A 27,768-nucleotide genomic window follows, 5' to 3' on the forward strand; every position below is an offset into this window, starting at 1 on the left:
CATATGAAATCTGGTATGACAAGAAACCTAATGTAAGTTATTTTAAAATCTTTGGAAGTAGATGCTATGTACACAAGGATGATAGAAATGGCAAGTTTGATCAGAAAAGTGAAGAAGGAACATTTCTAGGTTATTCTTCTAGAAGCAAAGCATTTAAATGTCTGATCAAATCATCTAACAAAATAGTAGAAAGTGCAAATGTGAAAATTGATGAATTTGCAGAAAGAAATGATGAAGGAAATTCCAAAGAACCAGAAGACTATGATGAATTTGTCTATGTTCAATCGAGAAGTCTTACCGAGAAAACTGTTGAAGAAAATGAAGAGAATATCTAGTTACTGAGTGATGAAGAAGATCATACAGAGCCTACCGGGCCTGTATTAGCCAAGTAAGTCAGAAGACATCATGCACCAAGTCAGATTATAGGAGATAAGGATGATCCAGTGATGACAAGGAACAAACCGAGACAAAACACATGTATGATATCTGAATTTGAACCGAGAATAGTGAAAGAGGCATTTAACAATGAAGACTGGATAAATGCTATGATAGAAGAGATTGATCAAATCAAGAAGAGTGACACATGGACACTAATCCCAAGACCGAAAGACAAAAATGTAATTGGTACAAAGTGGATTTTTAGAAACAAGCTAAATGAAAAAGGTGAGGTCATTCGAAATAAAGCAAGACTAGTATGCAAAGGTTATGCTCAAGAAGAAGGAATTGATTATGGTGAAACTTTTGCACCTGTGGCTAGACTTGAAGGAGTAAGAACATTGTTAACATATGCTTCTTTCAAAAAATTCAAGGTATATCAAATGGATGTCAAATCTGCATTTCTAAATGGTATATTAGAAGAAGAAGTTTTTATTGAACAACTTGAAGGATTTGTTGAAGACAAGAATAAAGATCAAGTATGTAAATTGAACAAAGCATTATATGGTTTGAAACAAGCACCTAGAGCATGGTATGAAAGATTGCACTCTTATTTGATTAAGATTGGTTTTATAAGGACAAGTGAGAACAACAATATGTACATGAAGAATGATGAAAATGGAATACTGATCTCAACCATATTTGTTGATGATATTATATTTTGTGGAAATGACTCTTTATGAAAGAACTTTGGAAATGAAATGAGCAAAGAATTTGAGATGTCATTAATCGATCAAATAAAGTATTTTATAGGTTTACAGATACTACAAATGAAAAATGAGATTTTAATTACTCAATCCAAGTACATAAAGGAAATCTTGAAGAAATTTGGAATGGAGGATTCAAAACCAGTAAGTGCTCCTATGACTACCAATTGTAAGTTATCAAAGAATGATGAATCTGCATCTGTTGATGAGACACTTTACTGATCCATGATTGGAAAGCTACAATATGTTGTTCATAGTAGACCAGACATAGCACATGCAGTAGGTATAGTTGCAAGATTCTTTGCAGATCCTAAGGAAACACATATGACAGCAATCAAAAGAATTTTTAGATACTTGAAAGGCACTGAGGATTATGGCTTAGTATATCAGAAAAGAAATGATTTTGATTTAAAATTTTATACTAATGCTGATTGGGCAAGCAACATTGATGACAGAAAAAGCACAAGTGGAGGAGCTTTCTCTTTAGGAGAAAGACTAGTGAGTTGGCTTAGCAAGAAACAAGAATGTGTTTCACAGTCAACAGTAGAAGCTAAATACGTTGCTATAGCATTGAATTGTACTAATATAGCATGGATCAAACAACTATTGGATGGTATAAATGAGAAAGTTACCGAGCCAGTAACTATATTCTGTGACAATACTAGTGCCATTAACATTTCAAAGAATCCTGTTATGCACTCTAAGACAAAGCACATCTCTATCAAATATCATTATCGTAGAGAAGAAGCTCAAGAGAAGAAAGTGGTGTTGGAGTATGTTAGCACAAAGGAGCAAATAGCATATATCTTCACCAAACCACTACCAAGGGACACTTTTGAGTATCTCAGAAGTAAGTTAGGGGTCCTACCCCTATCTTCTACTCACTGACCGAGTTCGGTGAAAGCATCAATTCGATGACTCTACAAAATATCTTTTAGGAGTTGATGTTGATTTACACACTTTAGGATGTTTTCTAAAGGTGTGTAGGATACAATACAGGAAACTAGAATTGAAGACAAAATTCTCTGACCAAGAGTAAGATTGACACATTATAGCAGGAATTCACTTCATACAAGAAGAAATTATGTTTTAGTTCTTTACTTTTTGGCATTGTTGTCAAAGGGGGAGAAGACTGAAGAAGATTGAGACTAAAGAAGACTGAAGAAAAAAAAGGGAGAAGACTGGAGAAAAGAGGAGAAGTCTGATGACAGGAAGAGAGCATTTCAGCATTTCAGAATCACAACAATCTGAATCTTTTTAAGGTCAACTCAATTGGTTTTGCCATCAATGCCAAAGGGGGAGATTGTTGGCATTTGGCATTATTACAGACAATGGGAGATTGTTGGCATTTCAATAAGGATATTAAGAAGGTTGTTGATGATTATGGATATAACTGATTAAGGATGATTTACTATCTTGATATTATTATTTTGTCATTGATGTCAATAAATTGATTTTCTAATTCAGTATGATGTTTCCATATCTTGAGAAGTATGATTTGATGAGTATAAAGATGTCGGTAAAAGACACAAAAAGAATATGATGAATAAGGGGATGAATAAGGTATTCAATGAGAAACTATTACCGAGTCAGATAATGATGAGATCATGATGTTTAGATTGTTTTGACATCATACATATGTTGTAAATTGTAAGGTTAATACTATACTATGTTACCGAGCAAAGAACCTAGTCGATAAACCCTAAGGAACCTAGTCGGTAAACCCTAAGGTTATCGCTATCAGTTAATGAAGGTGGAATGTCTACCAAGTGAAGTTTAATATTTACCGAGTTGTAACCGAGCTATAACAGAATGCATTAAATGATTACATGCGTTATTTAATGAAGGAAGCTGATGAGCTAGAACTGATTAAATGATTGGTATGTTGTGAATGAAGTTTGTTAATGAATCTATGGCAAAGGAAAATTAGCATGAAGATCTATAGCGCAGATTGAACCACATTACCCTACCACAAGTTTCAAGAAATGTATGCAAGTTCCTAGATGGGGTAAAACATTTTTCAGATTGAAGGATACATTGAACCTGGACAAGTTTGAAGATCTGATGGCTATGATTGATCATGGGAAATGTGATCAAGGAGATTAAGTGGTTAGCTAATTGTTTATAAATAGGGAACTGTTGATAAACTATGTATGCCGGCAAATGTATGCACAGGGATGCTACATAGTGATTACCGAACACAGAAGCTTGAAGACCTATTTGAATAATAGAGTATAGAAGCCTAGCAGACGGACAAGATTAGTTCTATGTCTAGATTGTATTGAGCAAATAAGAATCTTCTTTAGCATTTTAGATGTGAAGTTGCAGATAGATTTTTATTACTGTTATTTTGTGAAAGTGACAGAAAATCTCTTAACCAAGTGGACTTAACAGTCTTATTTGTAAAACCCTCTAGCAAGGTGACATTCTGATTGAGTGTTTGAAATCCTTTAACAAGGTCACTTCTAACAAGGTGAAGATCTTAATGGATTTGAGGGAAATGTCTTAACCGGGTCACATCTAGCAATGTGTTTGTAATCTTTAACAGGATTTGCTTTTAACCAAGTATACTCTAGAAGAGTATATTTCTTAGTGGGTCCGAAATCCCACAATGGTTTTTCCCTATTTGGTTTTCCATGTTAAATCTGGTGTTATGAGGTTTATGATGTTTATATGCTTTTGAGTTTGCATGTTTAGTAGTTTTGGTTATATTATTGAAGTATATGTTACCAAGGTTGAATTTGATGTTTTTATGGAAGATTAAGTTTGTATGATTCACCCCCCCTCTCATCTTGTTGGCTATTGGATCTATACTTACATTAAGTATCAGAACTATCACATGCAACTGTGAATTCGAGAGGATCAACAACATACGAAATCTGAAACTCTTATTCAAAATTTGCTTTGCCTACTCCCACCTATCAACCAACTTATCAATTACTCCCTCTGCATGTATACACTGAGAAGTCAAAAATGAGTACCTATCTATTAACCCTATATTAAACTCCATTGTAGATGCAAAGTGATGAGCCACATATTAGTCCCATTGATCTAGCACTACGCCTTCCTCCAGGTGACCATTTCTCAAAATATCATGACCATATGCCCCTAGCAACTTCTTTACAAAATTATCATATTTACCTATTGACTTAAAAATGGGAGCATGTGCCTCCAAAATCCTTGACCTACACTACTTAAGAACTTCTATCATAAATTCTATTACAAAAATATAAGACTGCAAACTATCAAAATCATCTCTTGCGAGAAAATCTTCATTTTTACACACTTCTTCACCCAAAGCCAATATTTTATTTAAGTTTTTACACTGCTTAGTGAAGTCTCTAATTCTCACTTCCCAATTTGCTGAGCAGTCTCTTATTGTTTTCTTTTTTTTGTAGGACCCTTTCATAAATTCCCATTGTATGTTATAGAAAAAGTTTTACCTTTGAAATATTATCCTTTGCCCATGATTTTGTAGTAGTTGCTACCTTCTTTATTTCAATTAAATCTCTCACATTACCTTATAGAAGTGATGATGTGGATGGAAATGTGTCATCGCCCCTTGAATCTAAAGGCTTCCCCATCTCCACAAGAAATTGCTTTTATTGTTCTAATTGTGCATTTACCTGTAGCTGGGAGTTATGCTCCTTCTCCATTCTTCTCCTCACTATACTAGTAGCAAACTCCAAAGTGTCCAAATCTCCCCACTTTGTCTGCCTCCCAAGCCTAACCTATGACACTTGATATTTTGAAGGACCTTCTCCTTCAGCCTCCATAGGAGATGCGATATCGGCGATTACTTCATCGGAGCCAGTTCTAGATAAATGATGAATCATTTTGGCCCTCTTTGTTTTCTTTGGTTCCTTGGTAATAGCTTACTACAATGAAATTTTAGGTAGCACCACCTTTTTCTTCTTATTAAAAGTGAAGGTTAACCATTGTGGTGTTCCTTCATCTATATTTCCTCCTTGGGTGGTTATTTGTGTCGTCATTCTTCCAGCTTCTTGTGACAGTTCCTCCTCCTATTGTTTCTCTTGTTCTACATCCTGTGTATTGGGAGGAGTTTGGGTTTCTCCATGGGTATTTTGTACTAGTATGGTGAGATGTTATTGTTGTAAGAGCATTTCCTGAGCCAAGTTTGCTTGTAGAGCGCTATCAATATTAAGCTATTGTTGATATTCTTCCAATTTCCCGCTCACTTTCTCGCTGAAGTCTTTGGTTGGCTCTTGACCTTGTTGCTCTATTTCTCCACCTATGATATCTTTCAAAAAGTTTTCTACAACCCATGGAGTGAGAAAAAATCTCTCATCATGATCTTCATCCAGTCCTTGTCCCATTTCCCCCTCTTCACCTTGTTGTTGCTCCTGTGGGCCCTGATCATTTCTGTCCATGGGGGTTACCTATGTGAGTTCTAAAACCTTTTGTATGGCAGCCCTCCTTCACTTCTCTGCACTACAAGGAGTCCTTATTTTCCTCTTCATGGACTCTACCTTCTTTGGTGTTGGCTCAGCCTCCTCTTGGTATAAGTTTGACTCCACATTATGAATAATTATTGTCTCAGTTGTAGGAGTCATTGCAGGCATAGGAATTTGTGAAACAGTAGAAGGTGGGGTGACCATTGTTGTAACCAAAGGTGGAGGCATTGTCGACATAGTTGGTGCAACAAATACAATTGATGTGGTAGCAGGATTTGTTGTTGCAGAGGTAGTAGAAGTGGTGGTAGCAATGATGGTAGCCATAGTGGTAGCACTAGAAGGTTGAGCCTCTTGAGAAGGTTTTTCTTTTGTTGCTACAACACCTTCAATGGAGGGCCTAATAGGATGAATTTTCTGCTTGTGGTGTGGCCCCTAGGCTAGTAGTAATCCCTAAACTCACTTGTTTTGCCAAATATTCGGCCTCTTTCATTTTTTAGTTTAACTTTTGCCTCAGTTCTTCTATGGTCAAAGGATTTTTAGCTTCCTCCTCCGGGTCCGTAGAGGTGTTCTTCCTTGACTCTAACCGTGTTCTCCTTGTATATTCCTTGTGTATCCTCGATTGAGGATTGTTAGTAGAGATGTTCTTTTCTTTACCTCTCAATGTAGCTGGTTTAATCCTTAGACTTAACCACTTCTTGGTTCTATTATCGGCTGAGAGATGGTATCAATGTCTTCCACTTCTTATTGTGACCACCTAATTGGAGGAAGCAACATCTTATCTATCCATGTTTCTCTATACATGGGATCTAGAAAAACATCATCATCAAGCAAATGTTTGGCTATGTTGGTATCAATACCGAAATCCCTTATTTGAGGAACAATAAGGCGATGGTAGTATTTATCTCTTGCCTCAAATCTATCCTAGAGATTGGCCCAAAAATCCTCTAGGGTAGGTTGATGTCCTTCATATAATTTGAGCATCAATCCCTTTAGTTTATTGTATGGGTCATAAAATTTCCTGGCAAAATTGAAAGGCTTCAACTGTAGTTCCTGCAATTCTTGTTCAACAACCTTTTCCATATGAATCTTTGGACATGAAAAGAATGATAAATTTAAGGGGAATTCCTCGCATGTAACCCCCGTCTTATGTCTTGAGGACGTAAAATTTTGCAAATGCTCCATTTGTCTTGCATACTCTAACAAAATTATTCTATTTGTACAATACCTGGGCAACAAACATGGTTCTCTAGTGAACCCACTCAATCTCAGATAAGTAGATCGGGAGTTTTGTACAAACCAACACCCACACTTCTTTACTAACTCCATTGCTTCCTTTCTCAACCTGAACCCAATCTCACCTATTAGCCTTATAATAATTGGAAAAAAATGAGTCATTGAATCTCTTGTAGTGTAGCCTAGATTCTTTCATCGGCAACTGGGTCTATTGTTCCCACACAACATTTTGTCCTTCTTCATCCCCCAATGTACCCTCAGTTTGTAGCCTTGGAAATTGACCGGATTTGGCTACCACCCAAACAATATAAGATGTAAAGAAAAATTTATTCGTATTATGTACCTCCTTGAGCTGGTCTCTTATGTTATCCGACAAAATTTGAGCCTAATCGTAGTACTGTCGTCCATCCAAAATTGTTAGCATGAATGAGAACATCCATGATTGGAAGTGTCGGCATGCAGGTTTGTCGAAGGCCTCATTGAGAATTATTATCAAGTCTCTTTGTGGTTCCTTAAAATCCTCCCTCAAAATCTCATTTGCCTTTAAGCATGTTTTCCTTTCTTCCTCAAGCCATTCTTCATTCATTCTCTTTTTACATTGGCTCATATTTTGGTTCCATTCTCTTTCTCCATGTTCTTCTCCCTCACCTGATACCTCCTTCCTGGTGGGAATCTGGAAGACTAGGGAAGACATATCAAGGGAAAAATCACTCACCACTTTTCCATTAGTGTCCACACATTGCCTAGTGTCAGGATTATAGAATTGTGCAATTTGCATTATAAACTCTGGGGCCTACACTGATTGTGGGAACACAGTTGCCTCTACCAGATAAATCTTTTAATCTACCTATATTCTAAACTTAGTCCGATTTTCTCCAATTGTTTTTCAATGTCTTGGAGCTCAATATTCCCAATCTTCGTGTCTGTTACCCACTGAATTGCATCTTCCATCTTTGAGGTGTATGTTTGCCCCTAGTAGTGGTATTTCATTATGATTGGGAGCTTCTCGAGATCTTTTTCTTTTTAGGAAGATTCTATTAACATAGACAAACCTACAAAGCCAACCAAACAAGCATCAAACACCACTCAAAGAAACATCACTACAAAAGTAGCTCACTTTGGGACTACAGGATCCCGAGGTCTCGAGGTGAGAAAATATAAAGAAAACTTGGGATTTTGTGAACCCGAGGTCCCGAGTTTTGACAACCAAGAGGACTAAAAAATTTGAAAGCTCGAGAACTCGAGATACCGAACCCACCAACAACAAAAAAGGGAACCACTTCAGGAACTTGGGAACCCGGGTTTCCAAAGTGGTGAAACTACTAACTATGGAAACAAACTTGAGACCTCGGGGTTCCAAAGTTCCAAGGTGGGATTCTAAGATGCAACGCAGAACTTCGGAGAACCGAAGTCCCAACAAACTACAAAGATGAAGCAGAAAAGAGGGTTCGGGGTCTTGGAGCTGCAGGGTTTTGAATCGAAGAGACATGCAAAAGAGAAACTAATTCGGGAACTCGTGAGCCTGGGTTTCTGAATTAATTTAAACAAGACCCAAAAACCACTAAAACCATTATTTTGGGAACTCGGGAACCCGAGTTTATGAATTGATGGAAAACAAACCAACGACCCCTATTTCTGTAATTCGGGAACTTGGGTTTCCAAAGTAGGGAAAAAGAAAATGACCAAGGAAAAGATTTATCATTTTGGGAACTTGAGAACACGAGTTTCCAAAATGATAAGACAACAAAAAAAACCCCTAACCCAGAATCTAGCAAACCCGAGTTTCCAAGGTTAGGGAAAAATAGAAAACCACAAGAAAAACAAGCAAACCAAGCAAAATCTAAGAAAATGAAACTAAAGCAAACAAAATCTAACTTAAGACACACAAAAATCTGTATGAAGGAGGTGATAAGAGCACCTACTCATAAAATAAGACTTGAATATATTGATAGAGGGTAGCATCATTTTTCCAATCAAACACACTTCTTGGTTCTCCAATCTACTTCCCATGAGGAAGAATAGAGAGATAAGGGTATGTGTTGACTGTAGGGACCTAAATAGTGATTCACTCAAATATTATTACCCACTACCCTCTATGGAACATTCTTTTTCCTTTTATCAGTTTTTGAGAGGTTCTCACTCCTTCATGGGTATTATAGTTATAACCAAATTTTGGTGAAAGAAGAGGACTAATACAAGACACCTATTAGTAACTCAAGGATTAGAAGCAAATCCGACTTTAGGCTACCACAAATTATCTACAATATAGAAATGGATCATCAACCAACTTTAAGAGACATAATCCTTCATTGAAATTTCCATATATAATGGTTGTAAATTAAATCCAAAAGATAATTAAATGCTAATTCAGAGATATACTTTAAGATATGCATGAAGCAGAAAATAAGACTTGCATTTTGATGATGATCTATAGTTGTGTATTATGATGAAAGAATGTTTCTTTTGTTGATGATGATGTCTAAATGGTGTATTCTATTAAGTCACTTTTGCATATGATGATTTCCCTTATTATTCCCTCTTGGGTATAAAGTTACTACATAAAATATCTTTGGGGTACAAATCTCTGGCCTGTACTTTCCAACATTGGGGCAAAATTTCAAAGAGCCATGGACATGAATATTTAGGGATTAATGAACAAGATTGTTCTTGTTTACGTTGATAATATAACTATTTTTTTTAAAGATACTAAAGAACATTTATTATCACCTCAAATAGGTCTTTGATAGGTGTAGAGAATATGTCATATCACTTAATATAGAATATCACTTAATCTAAAGAACTAAATCTTTGTTTTCTATCAAATTAACCTCCTTGGCAAAATTGTCTCAAAACATGGAATTAGTATTGATCTAGAAAGGGTAAGTTCTATACTAACTTTTCCTTTACCCATTCATAAGAAGCGTTTGAAAAGTTTCCTTGTTTATTAGTTTTGTAAGAAGATATATACCTGATATAGAAAACTTCTTGAAGACACTAAATACTATGTTGAAAAATAATATGTGCTTCAGCTATACAAGAGAAGGAAAGAGGATATTTAAATCCAGTCATGAAGTTATAGCAAAAGAAACTACACTTATTAATCCTAATTTTTGTAAGTACTTCATACTATATTCTTTTGGGAGTCGAGATATCATCTCAGCAATGTTAGTACAATATCATTCTTTAGCCAAGGACTAGAAGTTAATGAAGAGAGTTATAATTTTGTTGAAAATCATGTAGTTTTTGTGATTAAAAATCTCAAAAAAATTGAACATGTTGTTTCAAACAATAATATTTATTTCATGGTTTCTCACATAGGTGCCAAAGAATTCTTTTAGTAAGGATTTGAGTGATAAAAGGGTAATTTTAATAACAAATGGAATGGAATACGACATGGAAATCAAAGTGACAAAGCTAGTAAGAGTTAAGGGTCTTTGTGAATAGCTAGATGTTTTGTTAGGAAGTGACCAAGAAAAATAAAACAAAGCCTTTCCTTGTACTTAATAATGAACCTCAAATTGATACATCTACATATAATACAAGTTGGATACATGATATGGTTAATTATCTTCAAATACTTGAATGTCCAAAGGGGCTAACAAATATAAAAGAAGCTATTTGATATTGTAAGTGATTCCTTATTTCCTTATAAGTGGAATTCTATTTAAAATTTATTTTAATCCTGACTCTATCGGAATCAAGAGTACATTGATTAACAGTAGTTCAGCCTTAATGTTTTTAATAAATAAATACATGTTTTTTTTCTATTCTCAATAATTCTAAAGTATTCATTAAGATCCATTCATGACCATTACTTTACCTTGATACCATTGTACCCTATTATCCTCCCTACATTATTTTATGCCATACCATCGAAAATCATTATAATATTCTTCTTGACAAATCATGTATTTATGCAATGTTTGTACCATAGTCCTCTCTTCTATTCGACAATTGATAGCATTCCTCTATGGAAGGAAATATTTAATAATCAAATTATATACTAGCCTATTTTAGTATTACTATATTGTTATCATTGTTATTTCTATTACATCTACTATATATGCTACCTTTTGTATTAGTCATACTAGATACACCACTAGTATCTCTTCAATAATTCTTCACCATAGATAGATCATTCAAATTCTTCTAACATATATATTGGTGATGAAATGACCTCCTTAGAGTTTACGCTTCTTATTCTGGTGAATGTAAGGCTTACTCTACTCATTTTGACATCCCTCTATAGATAATGGATCCACATTGTTATGATAAAATAACTTCATTATCTTCTATCAATTATATGACTAGTCCCATATATCATAATATATTTCATTTCAACAAGGCCAATTATGTGGACCCTCCTCTTTCTAAATTAGAAAATAATTACAAGCCTAGATTCAAAATACTTTTTAAACATGGATAAAATGGAAATGGCCTTGGGAGCATAGGGTAAGGATTTAGAGTTCTTCTAGAACATACTTGTATATTTCTAGAATTTTAGTTTACGCTACTAGTTGACCTTCTTTTTTATCTAACATACTCTTTTTCTATTGGTGAACATACCTCTATGAGTTCTCATTTACCTGGATCACACCTTTCTCCATAGCAAGAAGTGTTAAATTCCTATTTCATATACTCCTCTTTCATCTAAATTCTTGGATGATAATTCCTTCATGTAGATAGTTTATCCTCCTAAATATATCTTACCTATTCTCCAAAAACCCCACTTAATGACACAAATCACTAGTTCACATTGTCTACAAATTCCTTACAGTTTAGTAGTAATAGGTGTCTGAATGTGAAGTTTTTTTCTAAAAATGAATATTGCAGTGTCAAAGTTGGCAAAAAATTGTAACCAACTATTGTGGGTTCAGCCATGGAGGACTTAGGCAGTGCAAATTAGATTCTTAGAATGAGGATACATAGATACAAAAATAACAAGAAATTATGGTTGTCACAAAAAACTTATGTGGAGAAAGTTTTGCGACACTTCAATATATGCAGAATGCACCACCAGTTAGTACTCGAGTTCCCATTTTTTATTAAATTGTCTTCAGGACATTTCCCTAGCACAGAAGTAGAGAAGACACATATGTCTCATGTACCATACTCATCAATAGTTGGAAGCCTTATGTTTGCCATGGTGTGCACCAAACCAAACATTTTACAAGTAGTGAGAGTTGTCAGTAGGTACATGGTGAATCCTGGTACTAATCATTGGACAACTATGAAGTAGATTCTTAGATATTTGAGAGGCACTTCAAATGCTTCTATCTATTAAAATGGGAGTAGTCTTCAAGTTAATGGGTATGTGTATGCATATTTTGGTGGAGACAAAGATAAGATAAAGTCTACAATAGGTTAAATATTTTTTCCTTTGCTGGAGGTGTTATTAGTTGGGTGTCAAAATTGCAGACAGTGGTGGCATTATCTACTACTAAAGCAGAATATATGGCAACAACACAAGCTAGCAAGGAGGAAATTTGTCTTCATAGAATTTTGGGTGAATTGCAAGTGAACCAAGATAACATGGTGTTGCATTGTGAGAATCAAACATTCTTTACACTTAGCATGTAACTCCACATACCATTCCTGAACAAAGCATATTAGTATTCAATATCACTTTGTTCATGAAGTGGTGGAAGGAGGACAAATATCTTTGGCCAAGATTCACACTGATGTAAACCCTGTAGATATTATGACGAAACCTATTAGTAGAGAGAAGTTCATTTGGTGCAAAACTTCTCTTAGTCTGTAGATTATGAGATGATAGATATCATTGGCAATGGTCTTTCAGTAGAGGAATTATTCATGAGTTTGAAATTTGACTTGAAGTGGGAGAATGTTGGAATGTGAAGTCCAAATTGGATTCTCATCTAGAAATGGTTGAGTCATCTTGGATTCTCATCTAGATGTGGTTGAGTCATTATGGATCAAGACTCTGCAAATTGGTTGTTTTATGCTCCTCGAAGTAATGTTTTGATGTGTAGTTTTGAGATTGTTGTAACTTTATAATTCTCAAGAATCAATATGAAAGATATTTTTCTCAAGGCTTTTTACTGGTATATTTTTACTAGGTTTTTCCATGTAAATCTGACTGCTATGCGATTTTGTTCTTCTCTACAATTTTTTACACTTGTATTTTTTCTTACACTAGAAGTTTACTTGTTATTCTTGTAGTGGTGTTGGTTCATTTATTAAGATGCATGAAAAACATAGCAATTGAGTATATAAACATAAATTTAAGGTTCTTTAATATTTTATGAGGTTCTAGGAATAATAGATTAAGAAAACTCTGTATGTGAGGAAGCATGAGATGATGATGGACCCCATAATATAGCTTAAGCAACAATGAAAATTATAAACATGAACTTAAGTAATGTCAAGTGAATATTAAAAGAGTTATTTACATGATTTGAGAAAAGGTAGTAATAGAATTTTAGAATTTGAACATATTTTATCAGCTACTATTTTTTTTAAATTAAAATCATTTCAATAAAATATTACTAGCTTTAACCAAAAAAAAAACCAAGCACCATTTTGAGAATGTTAAATTAAAGTTAAAATAAAGTTATCTTTAAACTCTAATATACATTAAGAAAATATGAACAAATGTGTGACTTTTTTCTAAGAAATGTTTTGTAAGTAAATAATTATTTATGTTTTTTTAATGTAACTTTTTCAAAACATTGACAACCATATTTTCAACCTTCCCAACTTTTTAGATTTCAAAAATGATAGAATGAAATGATAGTTGTAGATGCTTTTCAAGACATCTATCTTTTAAGAATTTGAAGTTTGGACATATAAAAAATAATAATATTTACCCAATAAAATTATAACGAATCATATATTGTATTTTGAAATTTTACCAATTTCCTAAATAAATTATTTTAATTAATCAAATTTTCATTAAAAAGATTGTCACCATTAGAAGTGAGGTGACGAAAGTCTATGAAGACTCCCAACTTATAATTTACATAGAAAAGGTAGGGTTGGCATTCCCAAATCGAATTTTACTACAATCTTGAAATAAATTTTATAAGATAGAAATAAATATCCATTACTTACATATACTTATTTTGAAAAATAAAGCATATAAAAGTATATATTTCATTTTTTTATAACATATTTACATATATTAAAAAAATATTTGTGATAGAATTATAACATTAATATTTCTAAAATATATGATGTGCTACTATAATAATGTTCAATTAATTAACTTTAAAGATACTTCCATATCAATTAGTATTAATGTTTGTAGACGTAATCACAACAATTAACTCCACTATATTATTTTACATGCATAAAGTCAACATTGGTTTGTCTGAGCTTTAAGACACATACAACATATGGTTTTGTTGTATTAAGTCAAATTTCATCCTCGTCAACACATGTATTTGTGAATAACACAAGAAATTGAATCAAAATCATTAAATAATTCACTCTATGATCGAATACATTCTAGGTGTCATCCAACATTTTATTTGAGTTAAATAAAAAATTACAATCAAAGCCTATTCCTGAAAAATGCTAAAATCATTTTTTTGTGCTTCTATTTCACATACAAATAAGTAATATCTTCAATTTTTAAGTTAAAATATTGTAATATTTCAAACATAAAAGTGTACTTTGTATTTTATTGATATACTATTTATAAAATTATAATATTTAATTAATGAATTAACTTAATATTTATTTATTCTTGTGAAAGAATTCAAATACTTTTAATACTTGTTTCATAAATTTGAAAAGAAAGACATCAAATTTGTCTAGTTATAATGAAATTACAAGCCAATCTCATTATCATGAGAAGTATTTGAGGATAATGATTTTACAATTTTTCACTATTATCTATTTGTCAATCTACTCAATAAACTAATTGCCATCTCATCTAATACATGAATGAATCTTCTCCTCCAATTCCTTTTTGTAGCCAAGATTCCAAACACTCCCCAAAATCCAATAGAAACACTTACCATCCACTCTACATACCAATGCCATGGAATTCCTTCTCCTTCATCATCTTCTTTCTTAAGAAGAGGAGTTGGTATGCTAGGATTTGACCTCTCTCCACATCTACATGATTTGTTGTTAACTGGGAATCCACAAAGATCATGGTTCCCACTGAAATAAGTAGAATTGAATGTATTAAATTGTCTTCCTTCTAGTATTTTTCCACAAAGCCTATTGTTAGATACAATGAAAAAACTCAGAAAGGAAACTTGTAGCATTTCATTTGGAATCCTTCCATGCAGTTTATTGTTTGAGAGATCAAGTGATTCTAACTCTATAAGTAATCCAAAGCTTCTTGGAATCTCTCCTGTAAGACCATTATCTGATAAGTTCAATGTGTGGAGACTTTTAAGATTCCCAATTACTGAAGGAATATCACCTGTTAGATTATTTACAGATAGATCAATGCAAGTTATAAGTAGCATCACTGAACTGACATACACCATTTCTAATCCTTTGTTGAACACTTGGATCTCTTCTTTGTAATAATAGGAGGTACCATCATTGTCATGTGAGCTTCCCAGTGTAGAATTCCTCATACTTTTCAATGCTGCTAATTGTGGTGGGATATAACCAATCAAACCATTCTGTGAAATGTCTAAAACATGGAGGCTTGACAAATTGCTCAATTGATGTGGAATGTGCCCTTCAAATTTATTTGACCTCAAAACAAGTATCATCAATTCAGAGAACTGGCCTAACCAAGATGGTATGTTCCCAAAAAAGAGATTGTTAGCCAAATCTAAAATTTGCAAGCTAGAACAATTTTTAAGGCTTGATGGCAAGTTTCCCTTCAACATATTGCCATCAAGATGAAGTGAACTGAGTTCACTTAACATTCCCATATGATATGGTATCTCTCCCATTAAACCAGTATTTGCTAGGTTTAATCTTGTTAAACTAGAGCAATTAGTTATGCTCGATGGTATTTTACCAAACAATTTGTTGTTTGAGAGATCTAAAACCTCCAAAGATTGCAGAAGACCAACTGAAGAAGGTATATCACCACTTAGATCATTTGCTGAAAATGACAAAAACCGAATTGCTGGTAGAAGATTGCCAATATCCATTGAAATAAATCCTGTGAATCTATTCTGAGACAAGTCCAATAGTTCCATGTTTGATGTTGGTACTGAAGAAAAAGGAAGAGCACCTTGTAACATATTACTATGTAAGTCGATAGTCCAAAGATCTCTTATAATCAAATTGGAGGGAACATGACCTTGCAAGTTATTGTATGACAAGTTAAGACTTTGCAAAGAAGGAAGCATCCCTAACCAATCTGGAATATTTCCAAATAGACCATTATTGGAGAGATCCAATTGAGACAATCTATACTGTGTGGAAAGGAATGGTGGAACAATACCCCCAATATTACATGAAGCTAAGTATAGACCATCAAAGTAAATTGTGGGCACCCAATCTGGTTTGATGATGACAGTCAACTCATTGTAGGATAGATCAAGTGAATTAAGCCTAGTCAAATTTTCAAAAACATTGAGAAAAAGATTTCCTTGAAGATTGTTTAAAGATAGATAAATACTTGTAATACTAGGAAGACTTCCAAATGAAATAGGAATGCTACCATTTAGTTGATTGTCCCTAAGCCCAAGAGAATCTAGAGATGATAGTTCCCCTAGCTGGAAGGGTATATTACCAGTCAATAAATTGGAGTCGAGATATAAATACTCCAAAGAGGAAAGTTTTCCCAATTCGGAAGGTATATTTCCACTCAAGAAATTTGAGGAGAGGTCTAATACCACCAAAGAGGAAAGATTACCCAACTCAGAAGGTATATTTCCAGTTAAAAAATTGGAAAAAAGATATAATTCAGTCAAAGATTGAATTTTACCAAGTGATGGTGGAATCTCTCCATTCAATGAATTGTCATAAAGAACCAAGGTTTGCAAGATAGAGAGATTACCAATAGAAGAAGGAATTGGGCCTTCCATATTTTTCATATCTCCCAAATTAAGATAAATGAGAGAAGAAATATTTGCAATACAAGGTGGCATACTTCCTTTCATATTGGACCCTAAAAGAATAAGGACATTGAGTTGAGACCATTCCCCACATAATATTTGACTTAGGTTTCCACTAATTAAGTTTTCTCCCCATAATGTAAACTCTTTTAGAATAGGCAGACGAGAGAGACTCAAGGGAAACAAACCACTTAATAATGGACACTCATTAAACCAAAGAGAAACCAAAGTAGTCAAATTTCCTAACCACAAAGGTACCGGCCCTTCAAAGTTATTGTAACCCAAGTGGAGGTGGGTGAGGAATGAGAGATTTTGGATAGCATTGGGAATGTGTCCTGAAAGCATGCATCCTAAAAGGTGGAGTTGTTGGAGATTGTAGAGATGAGAAAGGGATGCTTCCAATTGCTTTCCTGTCATATTCAGCACCACTCCACTAAGAGACAAGTATTTTAATTTTTGCAGTTTTTCTGTCCACACTAAACTAGGGCTGTGCATTCCCTCATAAAACCTAACTTCTGTTCCAAAATCATACACCTCTGCAACAGATAGGTCCAAAAATTCCAGCTGAGAGAGATTCCCCAATTGGTAGGGAATTGTACCATTGAACCCGGCCATTGACAAGTTGAGATAAGCTAAATTGTGCAAGGAGGCAAATTGCTTTGGTATTTCACCTTCAAAATAGTTCCAACTCAAATCTAGATGTCTCAATTCTTGCAAGGCAAATAGACCTACATGGTAAACGAAAACAAAAACTACTCAAATTACTGTAAAGGGAAAGCTTAAATCAGAAAACATGAAAGATTGCTTCGTAAAAGTACCTTTGGGTAGAACACCACTCAAGGAATTGAAGCTTAGATCTAAATGCTGCAGCCGCTTTAATTGGAACAAATCTGTAAGAAGCGTGCTATTTCTCTCATCAGACCAAAGATCACTGGAATAATGAAGTTTGACAACATTTGAGGTGTGGGAGCTACATTCCACTCCCCTCCATTCGCAGCAATTAAAGCCCTGCCATGAGTGCAATAGAAATGCAGAATTCAATTTATTCATGAAAGAAAGAAGAGCATCTCTTTCATGCTGCAGGCATGTGATATTGCAGCTTATCATATGAAAACAGCTTGCGAATGCAATTAAGCAGCATATGACAGAGGAGGACCGATCCATGGCAAGAATTCAGATTATTTCACCTGCAACAACAACAACAATTTTGATTAGAGATTAAAATAATAAAAACTGAACAAGAATTGGCTGATATTAATTGAAAAATAACACAGAGAAATGCAGATAGCTACCAGGAGTTTAGTGCAAAGATTGAGTAATGGAAAGTGTGAGAAGTGTGAGTAAGGAGGAAGGGAAAGTGAGGTTAAATAAGGAAAGAGCTGCTTACTTCGTGTCCAGCACGGGAGGAAATGAGTGAAGCAGAACAAGTCAAATGACGGGGAAGACGGGGAAGAAGGCCCACTTATATTTTTCTCATTTATTTTATGTTATTTTGTATTGATAATTTTTAATGCATGTCTTAAGCATAATTTTCTAGTTCTTTTAATATATTTATTATGTAATATTATGATATGTTATATCATTATGTTCAAAATATCCATGGTTTATTTTCTAAAATGATGTTTGTCTTGGATTACATTGCATCTATGATCATGTCCCTTAGGCCAGATTATTGGCTTGGACGTTCATCTTTTGTTTTAGTAATTTGAAATTCATATGTGTTAAGGCGAAGAATCTAGGACATGATCATTATTCACTAAGTTGTGTGTGTAAAAAATTGATTATTTATTTTGTCAATTAAATTTAAAACCATCACTAAGGTCATTTTAAAACATAAGGTTACTAAATATAGAGAGTATATAATCCTTCAAACATATTCAAATATCAAACATTGAGACTTGTCTCCATTAATGGCATAGTGCAATGGTTGAGAATTAAGTTGTTTGGTTGAGAATTAAGTTGTTGAGAATTAAGTTTAAATCTATAGAGTTAAAATGATCACAACTATTATGCCCTTGCTTGTCTTTTGTACTCATGGGTTTGCACCTTTGTCTAGAAGTGCAAATTATGCATGCCTCATAACCAAGAACCTATTTGTGTCACATTAGAACCTCTCATTACTTCTATAAAATTTAAAATACTTGTTGTTCTCAACTATTGACTTCTCTATATCGCTAGCCAACACCTCTACTATTTTTATGTAAATTTATCATTATTGACTTAGTTATGATGACTAATTACAAAACATGTGGTTTTGTATATTCGTAGCTTGGGAAATATTGTAACCTCCCTGGCGACACAAATACGGTAGGTGATAAGAAATTACAAATTGACGTAAATGAAGCACAAGTAGTCAAACTGCTGTGTGGAAATATTGTAACCTCGCTGGTGAAAAGTCTTTGATGAACAAAATATAATATGACATCCAAGGACAAAGAAAAGTCTTTGACGGACAAAATATCATACCATGCAGTTTTCCTCTCCAGACAGGAAAGGGAGACATCAAACTGCCGTGTAGAAATTTAGAATTGGAAATATTTGTCACCTGACAATTCCAATACTTTGCTCGTGAATTGGATCTTCATATTCATTGTAACTACATCTTTCAAGGACAAAGAAAAGTTTTTGATGGACAAAACATTAAGTGACTTAATTTAATCATGATGGTATGAGTTTGTCTTACGTAAAAATTAATTATTTATTTATAAATAATGTTTATGTATTGTATATTCAAAGTAAGGGTAATATTGTAGTTTTACGAAGTATCATTTTAGTCTATTGTGTTAGCTTTTGAAAGTTCTTGATTTTCTTGATTCCAAATCAAGTTGTAACACCTAATACATTAGTGACAGAAATTAGATGAACAATTTTTCCTAATATAAATGTGAGAACAAACTTGTCATGTTGTAACTCTACTTATACAAAGGGCAATGGCATAACATAATGACACACTTAACATGCTTACCAATGCAATAGGCATAACTATACAAGTGAAAGGGTAACTAGGCATAGCCTCAACATTCTGACTAAAACAAGAAATGGGACACACATTGAAGTACCTCAAAATGCAAAATGAAATGCAACGATCTCTCTTGATTTAGACATTCAAGATGATACTACAAAAAACTCATTATTAGTAACAAAGTTCATAGAATAGAATTTGGAGCTCGAGCTCACATTTACGTAGAATCGGGGTTCAAAAATAAATTGACTCATTCTAGGAGTTTGGTGTCCAAATTGCATTTTCTCAAACTTTAGTGTTTGGACTACAAGATGTAATCGACAAGTGAAGGGTGAAATTCTAATCCCTTCTTAAGAAAACTTCTCAAGATTCCAAATTTGAATTCTAAATTGGCACTTGAGCATATTAAGGGAAAAAAAAAATCTAAGATGACCAAATTAACACCTCAAAATTAGATTCTATCCAACCTCTTACCACATAAACAATTGTTTGTAGTACACTAAGTGTTGAGTACTGAGGACCTAAGACCTACGACTTGGACTTTATAGTGTTATCAATATTATAGACTTCATGATTTGGAGTCCAACTAACAACAAGTCTAGACTTGGAGCTAAGTTTTGTTAACTATGTGGGAAATGGCTATCCAACCCCTAGGGTGCGCCAATGCATATGTTACACTCATACACCATAACATATACATTGGTCCATTTTCGGGGATAGATAGACATTTCCAACTATTTGTATGTAACTCAAAATTTAGGTTCTTATCCACAACTTGCATTTTAGACTATTATAGAAAATTTTTACAAGTTGGCGATCTAATAAGTTTCAACTATTATTAAACAGGGCATAACTTTCCGTTTTGTGTGTTGTTAAAAAATGCTTTAGACTAACTACTTAGGCACTCAAAGCCCTATATTGGCCAGGAACAAAGTTCCTTAATACCTCAAAATGTGGTCCAAATCACTTTCAATTAGAATTCACTTTCTTAAGAATATTTCATAGAAGAAAAATGAAAAATCATAAGGGAATAGTTGAAGAAGATAATAGAACACTACCAAACATCAAACCAACATACAAAAGGGGTATAAATCCCTAATACAACAATGGGGTAAGTGCATAGAGATGAGCGACAAATTAATGGCTAACCCTATAACACATATTTTTGATGCAAATACATTTTTAATTCATTAAATTTAATTTTTTATGATACCGCCCATTTAGACTTGAATTTCAAAGCCTAAGAGTTGAACATCTCTTGTGGCTCCTCAATTCATGTTTTTAATAAAAAAAAATTGAATCTACACTTAAACCTCATAAGGTTTACATATTTTGCAATAAGACTTTACAAAATCACCACCAAAATGATGGGCTACTTATTAGCTTTATAGTAGCCATACAATATTTTTATATTCTAAATAAGTTAAGTTATTTAATTTTCTTTTCTTTCACTTAAATTTCTTTATATTCTTTAATTACAGGTATTATTATTTTTTTATAACTTTGGATCTATTTATCTAAATTTGAAAAAATATATAGGAGGTCTTTATTCTTCATTCCACACACATTCAAAAAAATAACATGTTTTTATTTATTTTTTGTATGTTATGTGTTGTGCATGCTTGATGATGTAACTTTTAGGTTGCATTTACTTCAAATAAGGGAAAATAATAATGTTTAATAAAAAAAGTGAAACAATATACTTTTAGCATTGACTCTTAGCTATAGTTTGACTAAATAGTATTAAAAATACCTAGGATTCTACATGAATAACCACTTATATCAGTCTTTATTGATGATTTTTTTTTATTGAGGTAAAACAAGTTTTGAAGGGACCCTAAAATCCTTTACAAGATTAACATGTTGCCAAAAAGTAAAAAATAAACATGACTTGAGAGCCAACCAACAATATTTGTAAAACTACAAGAAATAAACACTGACCAAAATAGGGACATAGACCCTAACCAACCTATTGTAATTCCTTGAGGATTTTAGCAACTTTTAGATCTTTCTGAATAAGGTGATCATGAAGATCCATCACCTCCTTGAATGACTTAAGAATGATGACCCACAACTTTGGGTTGGCTTCAAGTTGTAGTAGAAGTTCCATGCGCCTTAACTAACACAATTTTTACCTTGATCAAAAAAATGGCCAATAGCACTAGCATCAGTTCCAATATTGTCCTCCCAATCCCCTATAAGCTTGCCCTTATTTAAATTATTACCCATTGCCGAGGCCTGGGCTTTCTCATTATGAATACAAAGACCCATAGCACTATTCAAGGTAATTGACTAGCTAATGTTCACAATAATATTAATATATTTTTAAACCAAACTCATCTTTGATTTCATTCCAAGAAACAATTCTAACCATTTAGACAAGGTTCATTAAATGGAGAGAACATCATAACCTAGAAGTAAAACCATCCTTATTATATGATCAAAAGAAATAATAAAATTTCAATGTGAATATAACCAAAAGAATAATAATATGGTGCATGATAAGTAATGACAAATTGTATTAGCTTTCGAATAAGGAAAGGAATTCCTGTGTTTCCTTCTATCGTTTCCAATACACAATAATTGACAGAAAGATAGAGAGAGCATGTCAAACTACCGTGTGGAAATTTAGAATTAGAAAAGTCTTCCATATAACGTTCGTTGCAACATATTTTTCAAGGACACATAAAAGTCTTCAATGGACAAAATATCATTCACTTTAAGTGACCCAATTTAATCTCGATGGTATGAGTTTGTCTTACACAAAAATTAATTATTTTTCCTGATATATCATGTTTATCTATTGTATTCAAAGTAAGGGAAATTAGGAAGTGTCATGTTTATCTAATGTATTCAACGTAAGGGAAACATTATAGCTTTAGGTAGTATCATTGAATTTTATATTTCTTTAATCTTAAATCAAGTTGTAATGTCTTAAGCTTTCACTTAATATATCAGCGATAAAAAATAGATGGACATTTGTTTTCTAATACAAATGTGACAACAAACTTATCACATTGTATCTCTATTCTACAAGGTGCAACGAAATAACATAATGACACACATTACATGCTTACCAATGCAATTTTAAAGCATAACGATACAAGTGGAAGATCAACTATGTCATAGCCTCAACATTGTGACTAAATCAGCAAACGGGTCACTTCTCAAGTATCTCAAAATGCTAGAAGAAATAGAACAATCTCCCTTGGTTTCAACTTTCAAGAAGATACTACAAAAAAATTATAATACTAGAAACAAAGTACATAGATTATAATTTGAAGTTTGAGCTCATATTTACAAGGGCTTGGTGTTCAAAACTAAATTGACTCACCCTAGGAGTTTGGTGTCTAAGTCGCATTGTCTTAAACTTTAGAGTTTGGACTGCAAGATGCAATTGAAAAGTCAAGGGTGAAATTATAATCTCTTCTTAAGAAAACTTTGAACAAGCTTCAAAATTTGACTTCTAAATTGACATTTGAGCATATCATGGAAATAAATATATGATTGCCATTGAACACCTCAAAATTTAGATTCCATTCGACCTCTTGCAACATAAACAAATTTTTGGACTACACTAAGTATTGAGCACTAAGGACCTACGACTCGGGATTTGAAATTTATAGTGTAATAAATATTTTAGACATCCTATTTGATTAGATCACATTGTACACATGTTTTTTGTTCATTATTTGATGTGGAAACTATTGCTTCTCTCTAGGTACCACATTTATGAATAGCTTCAAATGCCTCTTTGAGAATAAAATTCCTAGAATGTCCATTTGTAAAGGGGGTTCCTTCTTAGTTTGTCTTTAGATACTTGCATCTTCTACAACTCTTCTATTTCAAACTATTTCAATGCCTTTAAATCAATAAAATCACTTGTTCCACCTCTTCTCAATTCTAATATGTTGTTTAATTTTTCTTATCTTTCCTAGAGATATATGTTGTATAAAAATGGTTTACATGAAATATCTATGGATTTATTCTTCCCTCCTAATGAATGTCAAATCCATTACCTTTGTATCTAATTTTAATTATTTCTAAATATAGATATATATGGATTTTCAAGGTTGTACTCACCAATACATTTTAAGATAATGAATAGCAAGTTGGGGAAGTAATACCAATACCTTTCTTTTTTTTCTTTGAGCATTAGCAAGTATTTAGTCCATAATTGTATGATAGAACCATGTTCTTGTAGTTCTATAATGCCATAACAAATTGTTGATAGTTTGGGTCTCCAATACAAGCCACTTGCAGAGGAACTAATGCAAATATATGGTACAAACATCAATATTATAGGGGTTATTAAAGGTATGAATCTTACCTTGCATGACTTTTCAATCTTTTCCATTCTATAAGATATCTTTGTGATAGATCTATCACCAATATTTTTCCTTATGCCTTTCCAAATACTTTATCCTAAGGTTGGTCTCACATGTTGTTTAGGAATATGTATGGTACCATGGTGACCACAAAAGTAGAATCCATAGCCAAATAAAATAAATATCCTTATGCCTCTAGTGTTGTTAATGAAAATCTAATTGTTGTTGACCAAGAAGAAAACCTTATTGTCCAATATCATAATACACAAACAAAAAGAATCCTTGATAAACTTCTTTATAAATGGGAAGTTGAAAACCATGTGGTTGATCTATATTAACAAAAGGAAGAGGTAGGATTTGGTGTTTATTCAATGCATGATTTTGATTTACTGATACCTAACCTTGTTAAGAGTGATTAATAGTAGTGCAAATAAGAATCCGATGAGGCTTGGAAAAAAATTGATGGTTCAAGAAGTAGAAATAAATTCAATGGAGGTGCAATCCTTGTATCTCTAAGAGGTGACAAATACAACTGATATTTTTTATTTTTTTAGTTACACTCAAAATTCATATATAAGTATGCAGCCTTGATTCATTTACTAGGATGGACAAGAAAGAGGAAAGTTTGTTTCTTGCATGTGTTTGGATATAGTGAACTCATTGTGAATTAGTACAAGGGGTCTTCATGACACAACAAATGATGATTTTAAGTCTTACAAACATAGAGTATGAGATTTGATTGAAGAGTTTGATGCCTTTAATGTGTTGTTCATGGATAGAATAAAGAATAAGCATGTTGATATGTTGGATGTTATAGGAGCACAATATGACATTCCAAGTGATATCAATAATAACAAGGTACAATAGTATGTAAAAGTAGTGGTAAGGCCTTTTATGCCCTTGCTTGTCTTTTGTACTCATGGGTTTGTACCTTTGTCTAGAAGTGAAAATTATGCATGCCTCATAACCAAGAACCTATTTGTGTCACATTAGTTGTGCGATTATTAGAACCTCTCATTACTTTTATAAAATTTAAAACATTTCTTGTTCCCAACTATTGACTTCTCTATGTTGCTAGCCAACACATCTATTTTTTTTATGAAAATTTATCATTATTGACTTAGTTATGATGACTAATTACTAAACATGGGGTATTGTATATTCTTAGCTTGGGCACATGATTCTCTCACTTGAAGAGTTATAGTGTATCCTTCTATGATATTACTTTTAGCATTTTTCCTTTTTATATATATCACCAAAGTTGATCATGCTTAGTGACATCATAGTAATGTGAGAGAAAATACAATGTCAAAAGTTGTATATCTTATAATTATCGCATTATGCTTTGAGCTTGCTTTGGTCTCCACCTCCCATAGCATATTCTAAGACCATTTTAATCTAGGCTTAGCCTTTTAAGTACTTGTAGTGCTATCATTTTGTTATGTTTTTGTGTGTTCAACATTATGTGTTGCAATGTGCTTTCCTATGTTAGTTTTATGTTCTGTTTCCACCTTGTGAAGTCTTTGAACACATTGTATATGGACATTAGTGCAGCATGTAGATGTATGTGTGGTGCACTTCCATCCTTCAACTAGATATAACCTTATGACCTATAAAGTGACTATATGTAGAAAGTACCCTAACTTTAAAGTAAATACATGAGATGTATGTTTTAAAATACCTAAAAGAAACAAAAATAATCTAATCAAAAACCATCCTTATTATATGACTAAAAATATAATAAAATTTTAAAATAAATGTAAACATAACCAAATAATAATAATTATATTCCATACAAAATAATTTATGTTCGGAAAAATTACAACATAAAAAGATTCACTTAATCAACTAAGCATATAAAGTAACATTATTTCATACATTGATTTCATTGTTTACTATAATCCAATCAATAATTCAATATTGCGTTTACTATAATTCTAGCGTTTCCTTTGAATATTCAGAGATGGACAAAATATCATGCCAGACAAAATTGTCGTGCTGAGAAAGGTGGAAAAGTATTTAAATCGCAAATATTTGAGTCAAACTGCCGTGTGGAAACCTTTGCTGGTGAAAAGTCTTCGATGGACAAAATATCGAACGAGAGGGAGAGGTTGAGTTACATCAAACTGCCGTGTGGAAATATCGAATTGAAAATCTTCCATATAATATTCATATTCATTGTAACTACATCTTTCAAGAAAAAACGAAAGTTTTTTATGGACAAAACATGGTATGAGTTTTTTTACACGAAAACTAATTATTTATTTATAAATTATGTTTATCTAATGTATATTCAAACTAAGGGTAACATTTTAGTCTATTGTTTTAGCATTGAAGTTTTAGATTTTCTTGATTACAAATCAAATTGTATTTCTTTAGGCTTTCACCTAATACATTAGTAACAAAAATTAGATGAACATTTTTTAATACATATGTAACAACAAACTTGTGACATTGTACCTCTACATTTACAAAGTGCAATGGTATAACATAATGACACCCATAACATGTTTAATGCAACAACCATAGCGATGCAAGTGAAAGAGTAACTAGGCACAACCTCAACATTGTGATTAAAACAAGCAATGGGACACATCTCAAGTACCTCAAAAGGCAAGAAGAAATGGAAAATTCTCTCTCGATTTAGACTTTTGAGATGATACTACAAAAAACTCATATTACTAGAAACAAAGTGCATGTGCTAGAATTTGGAGTTTGAGCACACATTTACATAGGCTTGGGGTTCAAAAATAAATTGACTCACCCTAGTAGCTTGGTGTCTACGTCACATTTTCTCAAATTTTAGAGTTTTGACTACAAGATGAAATCAACAAGGGTGAAATTCTAATCCCTTCTTAAGGAAACATCTCAAACTTCCAAATTTGAATTTTAAATTGGCATTCGAGCATAATAGGGGAAAAAAAATATAAGACTACCAAATTAACACCTCAAAATATAGATTCCATTCGACCTCTTGCCACATAAACATTTTTTTGTACTATGCTAAACGTAGAGTATTAAGGACATAAGACCTAGGACTTGGACTTTATAGTGTGATCAATATTATAGACTTCATGATCACTGAGGCTTCACTTAGTGAACTTGTGTTATATCACGTGCATTCATGGCATACTAGAGAATCCCCCTATTTTCAAATTTTTTTGCCCCAAACTCATTTTTTGTCACCCCCTCCCAATACATACATAGCCTGAATTAAAAACCCCCTTATTTTCACCAAATATTGTATTTTTTCATAGCCTGAATTAAAACCCCCTTGTTTTCATTAGATAGGCAATATATTGTTTTCACTTTTTGGGATATTAAACACCCCAATATGAATGTAGGTGATATAATATTTCCTAGCCAACGAAGCCCCTGTGTTCATGATTTGGAGTCCAACTAACAATAGGTCTACACTTGGAGCTAAGTTTGGTTAACTATGTGGGAAATGTCTATCCAACCCATAGGATACACCAATGTGTAAGTTACCCTTATACACCATAACTTATGCCTTGGTGCATCCTAGGGGTTGAATAGGCATTTCCAAGTGTGTATGTAACTCAAAATTTAGGTTCTAATCCATAACTTGCATTTTAGACTATTATAGAAAAAATTTACAAGGCGGGAATCAAGTTCTCAACTATTTTTCAAATCTAGGGCATAACATTGTATTTTGTGTGTTGT

General features: G+C 33.1%; 1 protein-coding gene across 1 annotated transcript; it reads right to left on the reverse strand.

Moving 5' to 3' along the window:
* Positions 1-14,631: 14,631 nt before the first annotated feature.
* LOC131040397 (receptor-like protein 18) lies at positions 14,632-18,135 on the reverse strand. Its single transcript, XM_059207683.1, has 3 exons — positions 18,087-18,135; positions 17,613-17,981; positions 14,632-17,522 (listed from the first exon to the last, which is right to left on the reverse strand). Exons 2-3 carry the CDS (start codon positions 17,956-17,958, stop codon positions 14,647-14,649), a joined length of 3,222 nt encoding a protein of 1,073 aa, XP_059063666.1. The 5' UTR covers positions 17,959-17,981; positions 18,087-18,135; the 3' UTR covers positions 14,632-14,646.
* Between the last annotated feature and the right edge of the window lie 9,633 nt (positions 18,136-27,768).

Source organism: Cryptomeria japonica, chromosome 7, assembly GCF_030272615.1.
Source record: "Cryptomeria japonica chromosome 7, Sugi_1.0, whole genome shotgun sequence".
NCBI classification, from domain to species: Eukaryota; Viridiplantae; Streptophyta; class Pinopsida; order Cupressales; family Cupressaceae; genus Cryptomeria; species Cryptomeria japonica.